This window comes from Thalassophryne amazonica, chromosome 14, assembly GCF_902500255.1.
Source record: "Thalassophryne amazonica chromosome 14, fThaAma1.1, whole genome shotgun sequence".
NCBI lineage: Eukaryota > Metazoa > Chordata > Actinopteri > Batrachoidiformes > Batrachoididae > Thalassophryne > Thalassophryne amazonica.
The window spans coordinates 66,035,249-66,058,318 of record NC_047116.1 but is presented as its reverse complement, the minus strand read 5'-3'; the positions used below and the strand labels follow the sequence as shown (position 1 = coordinate 66,058,318).

The following is a 23,070-nucleotide window of genomic DNA, read 5'->3' as shown; positions in this document are numbered from 1 at the left end:
CAATCGGAGAGAAAGAGTCTAACCAAATACCGGCATCACTGAAAGCAGCCAAAGATAACGATACATCTTTGGGATGGTTATGAGTAATTTTTTCTCTAATAGTTAAAATTTTGTTAGCAAAGAAAGTCATGAAGTCATTACTAGTTAAAGTTAATGGAATACTCAGCTCAATAGAGCTCTGACTCTTTGTCAGCCTGGCTACAGTGCTGAAAAGAAACCTGGGGTTGTTCTTATTTTCTTCAATTAGTGATGAGTAGAAAGATGTCCTAGCTTTACGGAGGGCTTTTTTATAGAGCAACAGACTCTTTTTCCAGGCTAAGTGAAGATCTTCTAAATTAGTGAGACGCCATTTCCTCTCCAACTTACGGGTTATCTGCTTTAAGCTACGAGTTTGTGAGTTATACCACGGAGTCAGGCACTTCTGATTTAAAGCTCTCTTTTTCAGAGGAGCTACAGCATCCAAAGTTGTCTTCAATGAGGATGTAAAACTATTGACGAGATACTCTATCTCACTTACAGAGTTTAGGTAGCTACTCTGCACTGTGTTGTTATATGGCATTAGAGAACATAAAGAAGGAATCATATCCTTAAACCTAGTTACAGTGCTTTCTGAAAGACTTCTAGTGTAATGAAACTTATTCCCCACTGCTGGGTAGTCCATCAGAGTAAATGTAAATGTTATTAAGAAATGATCAGACAGAAGGGAGTTTTCAGGGAATACTGTTAAGTCTTCTATTTCCATACCATATGTCAGAACAAGATCTAAGATATGATTAAAGTGGTGGGTGGAGTCATTTAAATTTTGAGCAAAGCCAATTGAGTCTAATAATAGATTAAATGCAATGTTGAGGCTGTCATTCTCAGCATCTGTGTGGATGTTAAAATCGCCCACTATAATTATCTTATCTGAGCTAAGCACTAAGTCAGACAAAAGGTCTGAAAATTCACAGAGAAACTCACAGTAACGACCAGGTGGACGATAGATAATAACAAATAAAACTGGTTTTGGGGACTTCCAATTTGGATGGACAAGACTAAGAGTCAAGCTTTCAAATGAATTAAAGCTCTGTCTGGGTTTTTGATTAATTAATAAGCTGGAATGGAAGATTGCTGCTAATCCTCCGCCCCGGTCCGTGCTACGAGCATTCTGACAGTTAGTGTGACTCGGGGGTGTTGACTCATTTAAACTAACATATTCATCCTGCTGTAACCAGGTTTCTGTAAGGCAGAATAAATCAATATGTTGATCAATTATTATATCATTTACCAACAGGGACTTAGAAGAGAGAGACCTAATGTTTAATAGACCACATTTATCTGTGGCGCAGTTGAAGGTGCTATATTATTTTTTCCTTTTGAATTTTTATGCTTAAATAGATTTTTGCTGGTTGTTGGTGGTCTGGGAGCAGGCACCGTCTCTACAGGGATGGGGTAATGAGGGGATGGCAGGGGGAGAGAAGCTGCAGAGAGGTGTGTAAGACTACAACTCTGCTTCCTGGTCCCTTGTACCTTTCAGTATTGATGGTGTCATCACAGATGTGTGGTTTTTGAACTTTGTGCTTGTAATAATCTGGATGGTCTTTTTCCTCTTTTGTCCGGAGGACACAACGTCCATGATTTCCAAAAACAATTTGAAATGTGGACTCATCAGACCACAGCAGACTTTTCCACTTTGCGTCTGTCCATTTCAAATGAGCTTGAGCCCAGAGAAAGCTGCGGCATTTCTGGATGTTGTTGATGTATGGTTTCTGCTTTGCATGGTAGAGTTTTAACTTGGATTTGTAGATGTAGCAACAAACTCTGTTAACTGACAGTGGTTTTCTGAAGTGTTCCTGAGCCCACGCGGTAAGATCCTTTGCACAATGATGTTGGTTTTTAATGCAGTGCTGCCTGAGGGATTGAAGGTCACAGGCATTCAATGTTGACTTTCGGCCTTGCCGCTTACATTTAGAAAGTTCTCCAGATTCTCTGAATCTCTGATTATATTATGGACTGTAGATGATGGAATCCCTAAGTTCCTTGCAATTGAATGTTCTGAAACATTGTTCTTAAACTGATGGACTGTTTTTTTCATGCAGTTGTTCACAAAGTGGTGATCCTCACCCCATATTTGCTTGTGAATAGCAGAGCCTTTTGAGGATGCTCCTTTTTACCCAATCATGACAATCACCTGTGTCCAATTAGGTGTTCTTTGAGCATTCATCAACTTTCCCAGTCTTTTGTTGCCCCATCCCAACTTGTTTGAAACGTGTTGCAGGCATCCATTTCAAAATGAGCAAATATTTGCACAAAAACAACAAAGTTTATCAGTTTGGACACTAAATATCTTGTCTTTGTGGTGTTTTCAATTGAATATAGGTTGAAGAGGATTTGTAAATCATTGTATTCTGTTTTTATTTACATTTTACACAACGTCCCAACTTCATTGGAATTGAGGTTGTATTTGAAATGGAATAAACAGATGAAAATGTGTGAAATATCAAGTGTTCCAATACTTTTGAGGGCAACTGAGAAACACTGAGGAGCAGCATCTTACATCTCATATATAGTGCAGCATATAAGAGAATATTTAGAGTGGAATCCTGCAAATGATAATACAAGCATCAAATTTGGCATAAATAATCCATAGACATGAACTCTTTTGAAAACACTGATTGGCCACTGGAATTTTCAATAGGCAGCCAGGTAGGGGTCAATTGAAGAATTACCCAGGGGTCAAAATGAAAAGATGCTCCAATCATATAGAAAACTACACCACGTTATTTGCCTGATCATAAAGATTCCAAAAAAGGTATAGTTTGGACAATTTGTGACTGAATGTTATGGAGTTACGAGGTTAAAGCAGCAAGAATGGTGACAAAGGACAGTTTCAGTTTGTACAGAGGTCAAAAGTTAAAGTTGCTCCATTAATTTTGCTCCAGCTGTATTTGTGCTGAATTTGATGCTTGTATCACCATTTGAAGGATTGTTTCAGTTATCTGCTGCACTAATAAGACAACAGAGCATGAACCAGTTGCTGTCTGTTAGCTTAAACACAGAGGTATAAAACTCTGGCTTCAGAAAGTATAAACCCTCCCATGTATTGGTCCTACCTGTTCACCTAAAACAGGTGATCTCAGTAATTCATCCACCTGCCTGAAGACTTGAACTAATTACAATCAGCTGGTTTATTAAGACGGTGGAACAAATATGTGGCTGGACTTTTACTTTCTGAAGCTGGAGTTTTACACCTCTGCTTAAACATGTGTATATAAGGCAACCCAAATTAAAGGAGAAATGCTGATTTTAACAACCTGGATCTCATTTCTGGCACAAAATATGGTCCATAATATGGCACAATATAAGTTTGGCTTGTTTAGAAGTCCATAGTTCAAACGACGTGTTCAGTTTAAATCTGAGGCAAACATTTTTCTTCTTCTACTAAGGTGCTTCTTCTTCTTAAGCACCAGCTACTGGACAGGAGGAACCTAGCAGTCAATGTGACTCCCTGATTTGAAAATGCAGGTCTTTCAACCAGATGTGTGGTGCCATGACATGTCAATCATTTGTGTCCAATCAGATTTCAGGGAAGTCCAGTGAAACCCCGGCCTCTGCTCTAGCTCTACCCATGCTAGGTAGTGTTCAACATTGGACATTTCCTGTTTCACTGTGACTGAGAAATCGGCACTTCCTGTTTGAGTGTGAGCTTGCCACTGAGTTCTTGCAAGATTCCTTGGGATCTCATCTGTCAATTCAGGAAGTGTTTGACATTTGAACATTTCTTGTTTTACTGTGGATTTGAATCTTGGCATTTCCTGTTTAGGACGCCCTGTACCATGAGTGAACTTCACGCTGCTGCGCGACGCTTGTCTCGCTCATACTAATTCTTATTATTTTCTTATTATTTATAGCATTTATTTACAGTTGGAAGAATTTTCACAGCCATCCTGAGCACTGTGTGCGCAAACATGTCATCATTTCAGCCATGGCAGTGGCTGAAACATCTGTGAGAGTGCCGTGCAGCATTCACACACAAATGATTGCACCTGCAAAGACCATGCCAGTGCTGCTTGACTTTCATGTGTGTGGCATGCAACATGTCAGTGACTGTCATGCGGTATGTATGCGGACAGCTTGACGTTTGTGGCCATACTTTCATTGCCACTCCGGACGGCATTGAGCGAACAGTCAGCCGCCATGCACACATCAGGAGGACCAATTCAGTGAGATTCCATCACGTGATTTTGTGTCTCTGCCTACTCTCCACCAGTCACTGCCCAATGAGCTACTAGCCTTATTAGTTGGTAGAGCTAAAAACCACTTCATGCCAAAATCACAGCAGTAAAAGTCAAATAGCCACTTGGCCACCCCGAGTGACAACAAGGGAGCAGACATAGGGACTTGCTTTAAAAATCAAAGGAAAGTTATTCCCCCAAGCTAAATTTAATTTTAGTTCAATTTAGTCTTTATCTATCAAAGTAGCTACGGGGACTGCACATTGGCTTAGTGGTAAGCACTGTTGCCTCACAGCAAGACATGCAGGTTAGGTGAATTGGAAGCTTTAAATTGACCGTAGGTGTGTGTGTGAGACTGAATTTATGTCCAGGCTATGTCCCGTATGTCATCCTATGACTGCTGGGATAAGCTCCAGATCCCTTAATTGGAGTAAGCAGTATAAAAAATGAATGAATGTTGGTTGGTTTGGGTGCTTTGCAGCACAGCTACTACACGACCTCTGTGACCTTCATTTCTCTATGCCATAACACAAATCTGGCTTTTGTCTCATCCTGTAGATCTTCTTAAGCATACAGAAGAGAGCAGCTCCACTGCAGCACCTACAAATCAGGATGTCCTGATCACTGTGGTAGAGGAAGCCCCACCTCTTGCACCTCCCACTCCAAAGACAGAACTACAGAAAAAGGTTGAAGCAGGCAAAAAAATTCATCCAAAGTCACATTTTCACGGCTAACTGTGTTAATCTTTAGTGTCTTTTTTAAATGCAGGACAGCAAGAAAAGGACTGCACGACGTTCCACGAAACAGAGAAAAAGAACTATAGCTGATGAGTCAGCAGAGAACGTCATTGACTGGTGGTCCAAATACTACGCATCTGTCGAGAAAATCCAGCAGGTGAATTCTGTTCCACAACAAACAGCAGCCATAGAAAATGAGGGAACAGGAACATAAATCCTTGGTTTTTGTTGTAGGTCAAACAGAAGGAGGCATCAGCATTCCCCCAGGTGTTCGAAAAGGACAGTGGTAAGATCTCCCTCTCATGTATGTGCTGTCAGAAAAATCAGGACTCCTGCACTAGTTTTCTGGGCTGTGATGGGATGCTTTGTGTTTTGGAGAAAACACCCATGTATTATAGTCGGGTCAAATGTTGGTCCAGACCTGCAGTGGTCCCTGTATGTTACTGCTATAATTTTTCAGATATAATAATAATCATCATCATAATATATCTTGGCATACCTGTCAGTTTGCCTTTAATCCACACACATTGTGTATTGCAGCTTTGCAGTATCACAATTTGCTCAGCGATGGACTGGAGTCTATGGGTAAGGACAAATACTAAAATTGGCGAATCACTGGAGCATAGAATGCATCATTCAGCTCCTGCTTCCTGGTTTCTGGAATGAAATCATCTGGTGAATGAGTGAAACAGTATCTGTGGATTGACACACTGGAACCTGTTGGGGACTTGGTGATTTTGCTGGAACAGCCAGGCTTCTTGCAGGAAGCTGTAGTTGGAGTGTGGATTCATTGGATGTTTTCTGCTGCTGTTTATCATCTGCTTCCTTAAAAGCTTTGAAAAGAGGGGATAAAAATGTGCAGCTGGGCTCTGCATGCTGTGGTTTCACATTCAGGAAGAAAACTGCATGTCTTTTTAGTCAAACAAACAAATCAGTGCAGTGTGGGGAACTTGGTGTTGATCCTCTATGAAACCTGTAGTCTAAAATCACCACATATCAAATTTCTCATTGGTTTTGTGGACCAGAACATCCACAGGGTTTGTTAAAGTGTGGGCAGCCACAGCTGAACCTGGCAGACTTCCACATACCTTTTTTGAGGCTTGTTATATTTTACCAAGTCATCATTAGCTAAAATTAGCTCTTAAAAGCTGCATTTGTTGTGAGAATGCATTATTCCCCCAATAAATGCCTTTTCACGGGATGTTTTGTTGTTCTTTCCACACTCTCCATCTCTGCTTGGAATATCACATTGCTTGTGTCTGTATTGTCTTTTTTAAATGTGTCAATCAACTAAACGCCTGTCGCACCCTGGAGGAGGACACAGAGCACAGTAGGGCTGATGGATAAGTTTATTTTTTGTTTGTTTGTTTTTGGTTTTTATTCAGCATTAAAGGTTTTTGTATTTGTGGTTGATTCATTAACCTAAACAGGAAGTGATGTTTTTAATGTTGCCCTTTAACCAAACTACATTTTGACAATATTTTTGATGTTCATCTGCTTTTGCTTTCCACACTTTAATCTGCCACAAATGACATTTGTTACATATGTTGATGATAGAGATTGCTCACGTGGAAAACGGTAACTTTAACTGTAAAATTTGTTTGGTGCAAAATCCACAGTGCCTATGGCTGTTCCATTTTATTTATTTTATTTGAAATGTTTGCGGAGAAGCGCTGCATAAAAGCAGCATCACGTTTTGGATTCAAGAGCCCAAAGAGCGCTGTGTTTGGTTGGTTTGCAGTGGTTGGTGGTGGTGATGCTGGCAATGTTTGTTTTTTTCAATGTTGTTTTTTTCTACTTTTCCTTAAATTTGGCACAACTGTTTAGCTATAAGTGACTGCCAGACTTTCTTTGAGAGTCGACCAAAAGAACTGCTGGCCTTGGCAAGGCGACTGTCTAGGTCCTTGGCAACAGATGTGTCGTTTGAGATAACACTACCGATATACGTGAAGTGCTCTACTGCATTCAGGCTGGTACCCTCGATGTTGATTTGGGGTGGGGTATATGCTGTATGGGGGACCGGTTGATATAGCACTTCTGTCTTTCTCAGGCTGATGGTGAGGCCGAAGGCTCTTGCTGCTTCAGCAAAACAGTTGACAATGTGCTGCAAGGCTTGCTCCGTATGGGCGACGAGGGCGCAGTCATCTGCGAAGAGCAGCTCCATGATTAGCTTTCTGTGATCTTAGTGTGGGACAGAAGGCGCCGCAAGTTAAACAGACTTCCGTCGGTTCTGAAGTGGATATAGATGCTGTCTGTCAAGTCTCCTTTGGCCTCACGAAGCATCATGCTGAAGAAGATGGAGAAGAGAGTGGGCGCGAGGATGCAACCTTGTTTGACGCCATTTGAGATGGGGAAGCTGCCGGACAGAATCCCGTTGTACTTCACTTGTCCCATCTGGTTTTCATGCAGCTGGCGGATGATGGTGAGGAGCTTTGGAGGGCAGCCAAGGCGTGCAAGAATCTTCCACAAACCCTCACGACTGACCGTGTCAAAACCCTTGGTTAGGTCTATGAAGGCTGCATAAAGGGCCATGTTCTGTTCTCTGCACTTCTCCTGAATCAAATGACCATAGCTCCTGAGCCGCCTGCATGCAGGATCGAGACTGCAGCTCCCAGTGCCATCATGCACCTGCTGTTTTCGCCTCTTCCCATTGCTGCAGGGCTTTCCTTCCCACCTGAGCTCATTGCTTAAAGTGGGGATCAGCTCGCGCACACCAATTCCACTCTTTAGGCAAGGTGGCACTCCACAGTGGCACAGACAAGCTGAGACAGCTGTGGCGACCACCAGGCTGTAGGTTTTACATCAGAGTGACCTTCTCCTAGCCTCTGGCTAAAGAACCTTCATTGGAGGCACGGGGGCAGTAACCCAGGCTGGGGGTTTAACATCAGGGTTTTCCTTCCCCTAGGTGGACCGCCTTAACAGGGCTAATGAGTCCCATCTACCCACTGCTATAACCCAGTCAGCTGGGAGGCTCGTGATGGCAGGAGCACCTAGATCCCGTATAGGTCATGGACCTACCACTGCCATGAGCTTTATTATACATAACTATAAATGTAGTTATTTATAGACAAACAAACACATTCACACCTGCATGCACACCTACAAACAATTTAAAATATCCAGTCCACCTAATTTGCATGTCTTTGGATGTGGGAGGAAGCCAGGGCAACCGGTGTAAACCCACACAAACACAGGGAGAACATGCAAACTCCACACATAAAGGCCACAGGAGGGAATCGAACCCATGACCTTCTTGCTGTGAGGCAACAGTGCTAACCACTAATCCACCGTACTGCCCGAACAGTGAATAATTAATATTAATAATGATGATGTCATCATCATCATTATTCATTCATTCATTTTCTGCTGCTTATCCACATCACAATGTCCTTAGACTAAAGGCTTGGTTACACATAGACGGTTTTGTCAGCGAGTAGTATGTAGACCGAAGTTCACGGTAGTTCCGGCTGTTTTCGCGGTGGAAAGGGGCGGAGCGCTCGCAGCGGGGCTCCTCCTCGCTCTTTCCCCAAAAAAACTCTGTCATAATTGTGTTTAGAAACCAGTCACCATTTGTTTTATTATACATCTGTGTAGTTAATTAATAAAATATTCTCTACAGACGATTCGCTCGCGCGCACGTAAAAAAAAGAAAGAAATAAAGAAACTCCGCTCCCTGCTGCTGCTGTTTGCAGCGGGGCTCCTCCTCGCTCTTTCCCCCAAAACATTCTGTCATAATTGTGTTTAGAAACCAGTCACCATTTGCTTTATTATACATCTGTGTAGTTAATTAATAAAATATTTTCTACAGACGATTCGCTCGCACGCACATAAAAAAAAGAAAGAAAGAAACTCCGCTCCCTGCTGCTGCTGTTTGCAGCGGGGCTCCTCCTCGCTCTTTCCCCTAAAAAACTCTGTCATAATTGTGTTTAGAAGCCAATCACCATTTGCTTTATTATACAGCTGTGTAGCTAATAATCAAAATAATCTCCAGGACGATTTGCGTGCGCACGCACGTAAAATAAAAATAAAAAGAAACTCCGCTCCACGCTGCTGTGGTGCTGCTGCTCGCTCCAAAAACTGTCATGATTGTAAAATAAAGGACAAAAGAAACATAAGTCCTGCTCACAGGCTGCTACGAGATACAGGACATGTTCACATCTTCAAACTCCAGACATCTCCACTTCACTACATATTCAGTCCCTTATTGGTCATCGCAGCGCGATGAGAACTGCGGCACTACAGGAAGCGGCAGGATGAAACAGCGATTAAAAAGTATCAAACGCCGTTGTTCGCGTTGTCGCTGTCGTCATGGGAGGTCTCCGGGAGCGCTCCCGGAATTATTCGACATGTTGAATAATTTTTTCGACGATTCCCGGTAAAGCCGGAACTAAGCCACACCCCCTAGTTCCGGCGTTAACAAGGGTGTGTGATCCTTAAGACGGCCAAAAACTCTTCCGGGACGCTTCCGGGAGCTCTTACCGTCTGTGTGTAAACGGGGCTTAACTCTCCCAAGACATTCCCAAGACAGCTTGAAAATGTAATACTTCCTGTATGTCCTTGGTGTTTCCCAGGGCCTCCCTAGGGAGATGGCCAGGGGGCATGTTCCCTAAGCTGGTTCCTTTCAATGCAAAGAAGCAGCAGCTCTACTCTGAGTCCCTCCCAAATAGTCGAGCTTCTCACCCTATCCCGGACTCTAAGCCCAGCTACTCATTGGAGGAATCTCATTACCTCTTCTTGTATCTAACCTTGTTGTTTTGGTCATTACAGAGAGTTCATGATCATAGGTGAGGATAGGACTATAAATCGACTGGTAAATGGAGAGTTTCGCTTTATGGCTCATGTCTTTCTTCACCACAGCGGTCTGATGCAGTGTCTGTAAAAACTTCACACGCAGCTCCAATCCATCCATCAATCTCGCACTTCATCTTACTCCCACTTGTGAACAAGACTCTGAGATACTTAAAGTCCTTCACTTGGGGCAGTAACTTTCTCCTGACCCAGAGGACACAACCCACCCTTCTCTGGCAGAGGACCATGGTCTTAGATTTGGGGGTGCTGATTCTCATCCCAGTCACTTCACACTCAGCCTCAGACCTGCCCAGTGCACATTGGAGGTCACTGTCTGATGAAGCCAACAGAACCGCATGATCCAAATTTAACTGGACACCATCCAGTCCCTGATGGTGCCTTGACATCCTGTCTGTGATCATCTACCACTACCCCATACTCTCACAGTACTCCCACAGGACACTTCAAGGGACCTAGTCATAAGACTTTTCTGAGTCCACAAAACACAATACGAGGTCTGTCAATAAAGTATAGGTCCTTTTTATTTTTTTCAAAAACTATATGGATTTCATTCATGTTTTTACGTCAGACATGCTTGAACCCTCGTGCGCATGCGTGAGTTTTTCCACGCCTGTCGGTGACGTCATTCGCCTGTGAGCACTCCTTGTGGGAGGAGTCGTCCAGCCCCTCATCGGAATTCCTTTGTCTGAGAAGTTGCTGAGAGACTGGCGCGTTGTTTGATCAAAATTTTTTCTAAACCTGTGAGACACATCGAAGTGGACACGGTTCGAAAAATTAAGCTGGTTTTCAGTGAAAATTTTAACAGCTGATGAGAGATTTTGAGGTGATTCTGTCGCTTTAAGGACTTTTCACGGTGCGAGACGTCGTGCAGCGCTCTCAGGCGGCGTCATCAGCCTGTTCAAGCTGAAAACCTCCACATTTCAGGCTCTATTGATCCAGGACGTCGTGAGAGAACAGAGAAGTTTCAGAAGAAGTTGGTTTCAGCATTTTATCCGGATATTTCACTGTTAAAGGAGATTTTTTTTAATGAAAGACATGCGGACGGATCCGCGCGTCGGGACGCAGCCGACGCGGTGCGGCGGCACAGGAAAAACACCTCCGTGTTGATAACCATTTGTAAAATCCAGACGGCTTTTGATGGCTTTCAGTGGAGTGAGTATATGAGAAATTGTTTAACAGGCAGGACATGTTCCAACTTGTCCTTAAGGCTTTCAACAGAGGTGTTTTTCCTGTGGCGGAGCGTCGCAGCGGCTGCGTCCCGACGCGCGCACCCGTCCGCACGTCTTTCATTAAAAAAATCTCCTTTAACAGTGGAATATCCGGATAAAATGCTGAAACCGACTTCTTCTGAAACTTCTCTGTTCTCTCACGACGTCCTGGATCAATAGAGCCTGAAATGTGGAGGTTTTCAGGTTGAACAGGCTGACGACGCTGCCTGAGAGCGCTGCGCGACGTCTCGCACCGTGAAAAGTCCTTAAAGCGACAGAATCACCTCAAAATCTCTCATCAGCCGTTAAAATTTTCACTGAAAACCAGCTTAATTTTTCGAACCGTGTCCACTTCGATGTGTCTCACAGGTTTAGAAAAAATTTTGATCAAACAACGTGCCAGTCTCTCAGCAACTTCTCAGACAAAGGAATTCCGACGAGGGGCTGGACGACTCCTCCCACAAGGAGTGCTCACAGGCGAATGACGTCACCGACAGGCGTGGAAAAACTCACGCATGCGCACGAGTGTTCAAGCATGTCTGACGTAAAAACATATGAATGAAATCCATATAGTTTTTGAAAAAAATAAAAAGGACCGTAACTTTATTGACAGCCCTCGTATATAGTAAATAATAATAAATAAATCATAAATAACAGAAACCATAAACTTGCATAGCAACCTTTTTGTAATGTCTTGTATTTGGAAGCATACAGTCACGATGAACAATGAAACACACTACACACTCAGTGTAACAAGGCTAATTTAGTCCTTAAGTCCTGTAGCTAATGTGACCAAGGGGTGATGGGGTCCCATCAGAGCACCCGTTACTAAAAAGACTACATCACAATACCATTTCCAACAGCCAGATATTTTTTCTACATGGGGTATTCGGTAAAATTTCATTTTTAATATCATCAAAAATAACAGACACTGATATGTTTGTGAAATGCTCATATCATATCAGTCTGCCATGTAAATGGCAGTGCACCAGATTCACATGCACACAGCTCTTGAAGGATGGCAAATGACAATCTGATCTGGTTTATTTGTGATGTCTGAAACACACCCATGACCTGTTACGTACCTAAATACAACCTGTTTGTGTCCTGTGCTTACTGTGGGCTTGGAGTATACAGCATGTACATAGCAAAGAGAAGTTGTGCTACATAGATCATCACAATAGGGCCCAAAATGACTGCAAGAATAGAGTGATACACTATTGCTGTAGACTATTGCTGATTTTCTATTTGACAACGCCAACATTTCTGTGACAACAGAAATAAATAGAACTTGTCTCTTTCCATCCAGTGCCATTGTTTTTCCTGAAGATTGTTCTTGTTTGTTCCACCAGTCACCAACCAGTTGAACAGAGAGAAGAAACACAAAGATAAAGGAAGCCAAGAGCAAAGCCTGGCTCTCCCAACTAAGCTCGCCACACTTCAGGTATCAATGCACAAAAACTGCAAATCCACTCGCATTTACAGAGAGATGACTGATTAAGAGTTACTGTTCGAGACTGTGACTGCCAGCAGGGGACAGCTGTTACCACAAACAGGCAGCAACGTGATAAGGGATCAGTATTGATAAGATTTTATCGATATCGATGCCATTATTGATTCCGCTTATCGATCCGGTTCCTTATGGATTTTCTTATCAATACTCTTGTGAATTTTCTGTGTACTAAAAGTAGGTGTTACAGGTTTTCTATGTCAGCAACATTTTATTGAGTCTTAAAGTAAATAAATATGAAATTGGTTGCTGGATCCTTGATCTCTGAACATAAATAAAATCTGTACATGGTGGATCCTAGCATTTGCTTTCAGATATTGAGACAAATGTAACTCCATAGACTCTGAGCTAAGCTCAGCCGGTTACGCTGCACGTCAACATCAATGTAATTGAGAGGAGAACGTCTTATTTTGGAAGGAAAAAAAAGTTTTGGTCTGTTGTAGTTTGTTGTCTGTATTATAATGTTTGGAAAGAGGTGTCATTTGATTTAAAACAGTGATTCGCTTTGAGGTTATTAATTCCTTCTGAATCTATATTTCTAACTTTACTCGGCAGAGAGCCGTACAGCGTTTGGAGTAGTGAGAATGGAACAAGACAAGAGTCCCAGTTAGTGACTTTAAGCCGCACAAAGGTGACTCACGATTGGCATCTTTAAGTGGCTTTGAGGGGGGTTAATGAAGAAATTGCAAAAGCAGAGAATCATTTCTTATCAATTCTTAAAAAGAACCTGTTTGTGATACCCAATCCTAAACATGATGTTCATGCTGTGGGGACCACTGGGAAGTGGGTTCAAAGGTCAAATGGGTAATGCAGCATCTTTTTAAAAAGAAAAAGGTTATCTTGCGTAGGGCTGCCTCTCACAATGATTCTTCTACCAATTAATCTGTTGACTTCTTTAGATTTTGATTAATCTAAATGATTAATGTTGAGGCCCAGTCACACGGCACTTAACGAAGGGCAATGAAGCCCAAACAAAGCAAGAAATCTGTACTTTCATTGACTTTCATTGGCATCATTTAACCTTCATGGAGCTTCATTCCTGCAGCTGGTGCTTCGTCAGGATTTTTAAACTTTTGAAACATTTGAACGAATGCTGCCGGAAACCCCAGTTCGTCCGTATCTTGTTTTGCTGTAGTTCTTGAAGTTTTTTTTTATAGTTTGCTTAGTTTTTGTAATGTTAGCGTTTACTTTGACTTCGTTCGACCAGCTGAATGTTTTCATACAGTGCAGAAGCTGGTTTGTGAGCGCGCATGTACCGTCCGAAACAACAGGGCAAACTCAGCCTGTTTGCTTGGATTTTTTTATCTGGGTGGGGGGTCAGCTTCACTGGGCTCAGACACCTTATATATGCCAGAATTAATCTTTTGTGTGAATACAATGAATTTTTTACCAAAAATAAAATGAAAACCATGCTCCTGCTACAAGCAACTGCTGAATTTGAAACAACAAAGTTTATAATTTCCGACGGTACTTGATTGCAGTGCAAGCAGCAGCAGCAGCCATCACCTCCTGCGTGCACTTATTATTTTTTATTGAATATAAGAATATTTGTGTAGAAATGACAGTTCAACCCTTCTGTACATGTTGTAGATGATTCAGATGATTATACAAGCAAAGTGTCGTGCAGCAGCGTGAAGCTCGCTCATGGTACAGGGTGTCCTAAACAGGAGGTGCCAAATTTCAAATCTACAGTAAAACAGGAAATGTTCAAATGTGAAACACTTCCTGGATTGACACAAGATCCCATGGAATCTCGCAGGAACTCAGTGGCATGCTCACACTCAAACAGGAAGTGCCAAATTTTCAGTCACAATGAACAGGAAATGTCAAATGTTGAACACTTCCTGGCATGGGTGGAGCTAGAACAGAGGCCTTGAACTGAACCCGTCGTTTGAACTATGGAGTTCTAAACAAGCCAAACTTATATTGTGCCATATTTTGGACCATATTTTGGGCCAGAAATGAGGTCCAGGTTGTTAAAATCAGCATTTCTCCTTTAATTCGGGTTGCGTTATATACACGTTTAAGCAGAGGTGTAAAACTCCAGCTTCAGAAAGTAAAAGTCCAGCCACATATTTGTTCCATCATCCTAATAAACCAGCTGATTGTAATTAGCTAACAGACAGCAGTTGGTTCATGCTCTGTTGGCTTATTATTGCAGCAGATAAGTGAAACAATCCTTCAAATGGTGATACAAGCATCAAATACAGCTGGAGCAAAATTAATGGAGCAACTTTAACTTTTGACCTCTGTACAAACTGAAACTGACCTTTGTTACCATTCTTGCTGCTTTTACCTCATAACTCCATAACATTCAGTCACAAATTGTCCAAATTGTACACCTTTTTCGGATGTTTATGATCAAGCAAATAATGTGGTGTAGTTTTCTATATGATTGGAGCATCTTTTAATTTTGACCCCTGCGTAATTCTTCAATTGACCCCTACCTGGCTGCCTATTGAAAATTCAAGTGGCCAATCAGTTTTTTCAAAAGAGTTCACGTCTATGGGTTATTTGTGTCAAATTTGATGCTTGTATCACCATTTACAGGATTCCACTCTAAATTTTCTCGTATCTGCTGCACTGTATATGAAATGTAAGATGTTGCTCCTCAGTGTTTCTCAATTGCCCTCAAAAGTATTGGAACACTTGGTATTTCACACATTTTAATTTGTTTATTCCATTTCAAATACATTTTTTTCTAAAATTATCTTCCTTAACTCAAACTGAAAGTAAATCCCTACAACTTGATATAAATTAATTAAAAATAAAAAAAAATCCAGCTTCCTGATGAAGTGGTGTAGAGGAGGATTTTCTAAAAAAGACCTGAAAGTTCAGCTACAATTTGACAGAAAGTACATTTGAGATGAAAGACTACATTTGATGTTTAGGTGAAAGAAACTTTTGTATTTCTTCATAATTGATGTAAATTATGGAGACATATTCAGTGACCTGGAAATGCTCATGTTTCCATCCCCTGACTTTCTATAGAAAACTGGCAATAAAACTGATTATTATTTACAGGTGTTATCACGTTTTAGAGATTTGCTTTCAGTTTGAGATAGTTTTTTTATTCTTTTTTCTTTTGTATTTCTTGTATTTACGCCATCGTATACGATGGCTGGGGCCAAGTTAAAAGTTATTATAGGTAACTTTTTAATGATATGAGATACAAACTTACTTTTTTGCTGAAAAGTTAACTCCGCGGACTTTCGATCCACCGTCGGCCATCTTTGTACTCCTCATAGTAGCTGTGTGATGACGTGCCGAATGTGAGTGTCCAATCGGAATTGGTTCACCGTCACATGGTTTCCCAAAATCCATTCGTAGGGCAGATTTACCTCACGTGATAAACCAAAGATCATTTTCAGGAGTGATATCTTAGTAGTTGGCCCGTTTGAATAGGCTCCTAACTCCTCCAATGCGCCCTACACCTTTACGCACAGCGAAAGTGAAAGCAGACGGAGAGCCTCACATGACAATCTCACGTGCTCAAACAAAGAGTGTGTAACTGTCAGGATTGCTCCACTAGTTTGCATTTGAATGTTACTGGATTACTCTGTGGCTCTGTCCCTCTGGCGTAAAGCACTGTTTACCAAATCAAAGAGGTGAGGGAGAGGGGCCGCTCCTCAGTCTGTAGGACCCAAAGTATGAAATGAAAGCTGCTTTCAGAGTCAGACAGAAGACTCCAAAACACAGTAGAAATAGAAATTTGTGATGTAACCTTTGTGTAATAGCAGACAGAAATTGCTTTGAGATGAAGACAAACACAAAACACATAGACCATTTTGTATATGGGTGATTCTTTAACTACAGGCACTATTGGCCTTGTAAATGTAATTTCCACCACACCATTGCCTTACAATATAAGGCGCCTTGGGGCAACTGTTTGTTGTGATTTGGCGCTATATACATGTGCTCTGATGTCACTGTTTATCTCCATAGAAACTACCCAAACAGTCTTTCATACAAACTGTTTAAAGGGACATTACAGTGTTGTGGTGGAAATTATGGCAATAGTGTGGGACAACTACATTTTGTTTAAAAAAAATCACAACAGTTGTATGACATTGAATACCCCGATTATGTTTTGATTATTTTACTGATATTTTATTCAGAGATATTTTAAAACATTAGAAAAAACGTTTCTTTACCATTCATTTTTATCATTGAAGATCAAAAGTCTGGGTGTGGGACAAGCACAAAACGGCAATATTTGCATATAATGATGCTGAAAAAAGGTGAAAAGTCATCATAGACTACTAGAACAAATTTCTTAACACACTTTCATTGTAAAGATAACTATAAAAGTGTGAAATTTCCCCTTTTTTTCTGTTTTTCATACAATATTATCAAAGGACATAATAAGTGCCCGTAGTCTAAGAATCACCCATATATTGTTCAAACTGTGCATTTGTGTTTGTTGTGTGGGCCGCTGAAGAGGAGGTACTGCTGGCCCACCACCACCAGAGGGCGCCCTGCTTGGAGTGCGGGCTCCAAGCACGAGAGGGCGCCAGACCCAGAAGAAGTGACAGCTGTCACTCATCGCACCAGCTGTCACTCATCTACACCACTATATAAGCCGGACTGCAACTCCACCTCCCCGCCGAGAAATCAACTACCGAAGAGGTAACTTCTCTGCTGACTCATATCGTTGAGTGATAATCTGAACTTCTTTTGCAGCCGTTATCCTGTGGTGTTTTGTCCTTATCTGTGGGATTGGCGTTTGGTGTGACAGCGACGGCTTCGCCTCACACCCCAAACCAGATAAGTGGTTTAAGCAGGAGCTGCACGAGTGTGTGATTGGAGGTGGAGGTGCTCCCTCCTAACTGAGTGCAGACTGTGGATTACTGAGTGTGCGGATTCACACTCATTCATCTTGTCTTTGTTTTCTGCCAGCAGTACCAGGGTCGACAGCCGAAGACAGAGGCCACCTGGGGATTCGGGACTTGGCGGCTCCGGTGTTCTTCAGACCGTTGGTGGTGGAAGCCGTGTGGGACGCGGCTCCTCTCTCGTCGGGGGTCTTCTATCTTCGAGCCTGCCCACACGTCACCTGGTGTTAATTGACTTTACAAATTTTGTGTGTTTAGTTGTGTGTTGTCACAACATTAAATTGTTACTTTTTGGCTTATTCATTGTCCGTTCTTTAGCGCCCCCTGTTGTGGGTCCGTGCTACGACACCTTCCCAACAGTATTTATTGTTTGAACCTTTTGTTGTGTAGTCTATCACACAATACCTCAAATTACCTTTATAAAGTGTCAAAACAGTTGTTTATTAGAGTTTGCTGTGTGTTTTGAATAAATGTGTGTGGAAAATTATTTTCCACTTTCCTTTTCCTTTGTTATTTCTGATTGTAAACCTTTATTACACTCATAAAACACAACAAAAGCATATATATTATGAAAGAACAGGTTGTCCTGAAAAAAGAGACATAAAACTTGATTGTGGGATGCAGGGAGAGCTGTTAACAGCAATAATAAAACATTTATGGCAGGCGAGTGAACTGTCAAAAAAATGCCCTCGGACCCCAGAGGGTTAAAATGGCAGAAACAAAATAAAATGTGTGAAATTCCGTGTTCCAATACTTTTGAAGGGCACAGTATCCTAACCTTATGATGAGTGCAAAATGAGTGTGGTATTATTACTGTTTTGTTTATGAATGTTTAATTTTCACTGTTGCTGCACTTTGTGTCAAATCATAGTCATATCGTATATCATATTGATATGAAAATTCAGTAAGGTATATCTTCTTATATTCCAAATCTAAGGTGGAACTCTACTAGTGTATACTAAGGTACACCTAAATATCTTTAAATATCTTCCACTTAGGTGCCTGCTCTTGAGAACCAGGGATGGCAGGTTGAAAAGCTTTCTATCCCATGGGAGCTCCTCCTACCCACCTAAGAGGCTCAAGAATATGGACAGCATGTATATAAGTGACTTTTACATGACAATTTATATGACAATATTGAGATATGATAATTTGACCATATTGTACAGCCCTACTGTCAACTAGCTGAAAACTTTGAATATTAATTTACATCTACATTAAAAAATGCTTAAAGTGGCAGGGGGTTAAGAGGGCTGTAATTAGAGGGGTCAGTTGAAAAGCAACAAAAGAAAAATGCTTAAAAAGGTGGGGGGTATGGGGGCAGAGCCCCTCCAGAATCAGCTTGAGTGATCACCTTGGGACTCCGGCAAGGACGGTCGCACTCCTCCCCTCTCCTCTCCTCCTTTCTGCTCTCTACCTGTGCTCTGACCTTCAAAGTCCCCGCTTCACCAGACTGTGAATTCTTCAAATTATGATTTGGATTAACTATGGAATTGATCAGCTGGTCTCTCAACACCATTGACACCATTTGTTTTCGACAAGGAGATCAGGGTTGGGGGACCCTGCATGCCCTGATGGAACCTACCCAGCGGACTATGCTCTCGACGCCTGAGAGAATGGAGTGTGAAACGTGGCTCCATTCTCTGTGGAGTAATTCGGAGCAATTCACTGCATTGCAAAGGATTGTACTGCTGAGGACCAGAGAATATTCTTCATAAATTTGGACTCTTGATGGTCAGGGGTGCAGTAAATAGAATTCTGTGTCTCTCCACCAAACATCAACATGGCAGCCTTATCGGCTCCTGAAGGCCAAATTCCCTGCTCTTCTCCCAGAAGGATCTATGGCCTTGGTGAAGGAATTCGGCTATTCCTTCTCATCTATTCCCCCCCCAGCCTGCTGTTCCTAGCAGCATCCGACTTTACACACACACGGACAGAAACTGTCAGACTTTACACACACACACAGACAGAAATTAACAGAAATTTAACTCATCTGCACACAACGCATGTCTCCCTCCCTCCATTCCTATTACCCCCCCCCCCACTTCAAGTTCAGTGCACATAAACAATGTCAAATGTATATGTGTTGTCTTTAATTTTGATGTGTGCCATTATTACGGTAAACAAATAATAATTGTGGATTAATTGCTTTATCTTGTCTGAGGTAATTGGAGTGTAAATGTAATTGCCCTTTTTGGGATCAGTCTAGTCTGAAGTCTGAAGAAGTTTAAAGGCAAAATAAGGAAAATGCTTAAAAAGGTGGAGGGTCTGGGGAGGGGAGGGGCGGAGCTCCCCCAGAAGCTGAAAGGTTTGAGTCATGCTCATGCTCCTAAGAACCATTTTACTGAAAAATGTCTGAAGGACCTAAAGGATATGGTTAGATGGTGAGGAGCTTTTCCAGGCATGACAGAGGCAAATAAAGAAAAATGCTTAAAAAGGCAGGGGGGAGGGGTGGCGCTACCCCTTAAGCTAAAAGGTTTTTGCCATGCTAATGCTCCCCTGAAGCATTTACTCAAAATAAAGTCTGAAGGACTGAAATGACATGGTGAGATGGTGATATGCAGAGCTGCAGTAACTACAGAGGCATAAAGTTGATCAGCCAAAGCATGAAGTTATGAGAAAGAGGAGTAGAAACTAGGCTTAGAAAACAGGTGAAGATCTGTGAGCAGCAATATGGTTTCATGCCAAGAAAGAGCACTACAGATGCAGTGTTTGCTCTAGAATACTGTCGAAGAAGTATAGAGAAGGCCAGAAGGAGTTACTTTGTGTGTTTGTGGATTTAGAGAAAACTTATCACAGGGTGCCAACAGAAGAGTTGTGGGAAGAGAAGTATGTGAGGATAGTGTATGACATGTACAAGGATAGTGTGACAGCGGTGAGATGTGCAGTAGGAATGGAAGACTCATTCAAGGTGGAGGTGGGATTACACCAAGGATCAGATCTGAGTTCTTTCTTGTTTGCAATGGTGATGGACAGGTTGACAGATGACATCAGACAGGAGTCTCCATGGACTATAGTGTTTGCAGTTGACATTGTGATCTGTAGTGAGAGTAGAGAACACGTTGAGTCAAGCCTGGAAAGGTGGAAATGCGCTCTGGACAGAAAAGGAATGAAAGTCAGAAGATGCAAGACTGAGTACATGTGTGTGAATGAGAGGGAGCCCAGTGGAACAGTGTGGTTACAAGGAGTAGAGGTGGTGAAAGTAGATGAGTTTAAATACTTGGTGCCAACTGTCCAAAGTAATGGAGAGTGTGGTAGAGAGGTGAAAAAAAACATGCAGGCAAGGTGGAGTGGGTGGAGAAGGCTGGCAGGAGTAATTTGTGATAGAAGAATATCTGCAAGAGTGAAGGGGAAGTTTACAAGACGGTAAGAGTGAAGGGGAAGTTTACAAGACGGTAGTGTTGTACAACTTAGAGATGGTGGCACTAACAAAAAGACAGGAGGCAGAGCTCAAGGTGGCACAGCTGAAGATGTTGTGATTCTCTTTGGAATTGATGAGAATGGTCAAGATTAGGAATGAACATATCAGAGGGACAGCTCAGGTAGTGCGGTGTGGAGACAAAGAGAGACTGAGATGGTTTGGACATGTGCAGAGGAGGGACCCAGGTTATATAGGGAGAAGGATGCTGAGGATGCAACCACCAGGCAGGAGGAGAAGAGGGAGGCCAAAGAGATTTATGGATGTGCTGAGGGAGGACATGCAGGTGGTTGGTGTGACAGAGGAAGATACAGAGGACAGGGTGAAATGGAAACAATTGATCTGCTGTTGCGACCCCTAAAGGGAGCTGCTGAAAGAGAAAGAACAAGATTTCATGCCAAAAACATTGTGTAAAACTGAAACGGGGTCAGCCTTACAGTTTGCAATTGTTATCTGATAGTACATAATTGCTCCCCCTCCAGCTGCCACCTTATCGTGGTGGGGGAGTTTGGGTACCCAGATGATCCTAGGAGCTATGTTGTCAGGGGCTTTGTGCTCCCTGTAGGGTCCGCGTGCGAGCGCCTGGTGGTCGGGCGTTAGCCCAGCCCGAAAGAGTGACGTGGGCCCGCCCTCCTGTGGGTTCACCACCTGCAGAGGGGGCCGTGGGGGTCGGGTGCAGAGAGGATTGGGTGGCGGTTGAGGGCGGGTGGCCCAGTGGCCCAGTCCATGCTCACAGCCCCTGGCTGTTGGGACGTGGAATGTCACCTCGCTAGGGGGGAACGAGCCTGAGCTTGTGCGGGAGGTTGAGAGATACCGACTAGAGATAGTCGGGCTCACCTCCACGCACAGCTTGGGCTCTGGTACCCAACTCCTGGAGAGGGGCTGGACGCTTAATTTTTCTGGCGTTGCCCACGGGGAGAGGAGGAGAGCTGGGGTCGCATTGCTTATTGCTCCCCAGCTCAGTCGCCAAGTGTTGGAGTTCACTCCGGTGAACGAGAGGGTCGTGTCCCTACGCCTTCGGGTCGGGGACAGGTCTCTCACAGTGCAGAGTACCCGACCTTCCTGGAGTCCCTGGGAGGGGTACTAGATAGCGCTCCGACTGGGGACTCCATTGTTCTCCTGGGGGATTTCAACGCCCACGTGGGAGGCGACAGTGAGACCTGGAGGGGGGTGATCGGGAAGCACGGCCTCCACGATCTGAACCTGAGTGGTGTTCAGTTGTTGGACTTCTGTGCTAGTCACAACGTGGCACCAGGACACCCTGAGCCGGAGGTCGATGATCGACTTTGTAGCTGCATCATCTCACCTTCGGCCACCTGTCTCGGACACTTGAGTGAAGAGAGGGGCAGAGCTGTCGACTGATCACCACCTGGTGGTGAGTTGGATCCGTTGGGAGGGTAGGAAGCCGGTCAGACCTGGCAGGCCCAAACCTATCATGAGGGTCTGCTGGGAACGACTGGCAGAACCCTCTGTCAGCGAGGTCTTCAACTCCCACCTCCGGGAGAGCTTCTCCCAGATCCCGGGGGAGGTTGGAGACATGGAGTCCGAGTGGACCATGTTCTCCACCTCCATTGTCGATGCGGCTGCTCGTAGCTGTGGTCGCAAGGTCTCTGGTGCCTGTCGCGGCGGCAATCCCCGAACCTGGTGGTGAACACCGGAAGTAAGGGATGCCGTCAAGCTGAAGGAGTCCTACTTATCTTTGTTGGTAGGTGGGACCCCAGAGGCAGCTGACAGGTACCGGCAGGCCAAGCGTGCCGCAGCCCGTGCGGTCGCAGAGGCAAAAACTCGAGTCTGGGAGGAGTTCGGGGAGGCTATGGAGGAGGACTATCGGTCGACCTCGAAGAGTTTCTGGCAAACCGGCCGACGCCTTAGGAGGCGGGGGCAACTCTCCACCAGCACTGTTTACGGTGCTGGTGGGGAGCTGTTGACCCTGACTGGGGATGTTGTCGGGCGGTGGAAGGAGTACTTCGAGGATCTCCTCAAGCCCATCGTCACGTCTTCCAAAGAGGAAGCAGAGTCTGGGGACTCAGAGGCGGACTCATCCATTACGCAGGCCGAAGTCACCGAGGATGATTAGAAAGCTCCTCGGTGGCAAGGCTCCTGGGGTGGATGAAATCCGTCCTGAGTACCTTAAGTCTCTGGATGTTGTGGGGCTGTCTTGGCTGACACGCCTCTGCAACATCGCGTGGCGATCGGGGACAGTGCCTCTGGACTGGCAGACCGGCGTGGTAGTCCCTCTGTTTAAGAAGGGGGACCAGAGGGTGTGTTCCAACTATAGGGGGATCACACTCCTCAGCCTCCCCGGTAAGGTCTATTCCAAAATACTGGAGAGGAGAATTCAA

The 23,070-nt window shown here is 43.5% G+C and overlaps 1 protein-coding gene across 1 annotated transcript in view; it reads left to right on the top strand.

The window, feature by feature from the left end:
* fer1l6 (fer-1 like family member 6) overlaps window positions 1-23,070 on the top strand; it is a 656,531-nt gene that overhangs the window by 455,573 nt on the left and 177,888 nt on the right. Inside the window, exons 29-32 of the mRNA XM_034186126.1 lie at window positions 4,773-4,900; window positions 4,983-5,108; window positions 5,186-5,237; window positions 12,321-12,412. Of these exons, the coding sequence (XP_034042017.1) occupies window positions 4,773-4,900; window positions 4,983-5,108; window positions 5,186-5,237; window positions 12,321-12,412 (398 nt within the window). The remainder of the gene's footprint in view (window positions 1-4,772; window positions 4,901-4,982; window positions 5,109-5,185; window positions 5,238-12,320; window positions 12,413-23,070) is intronic.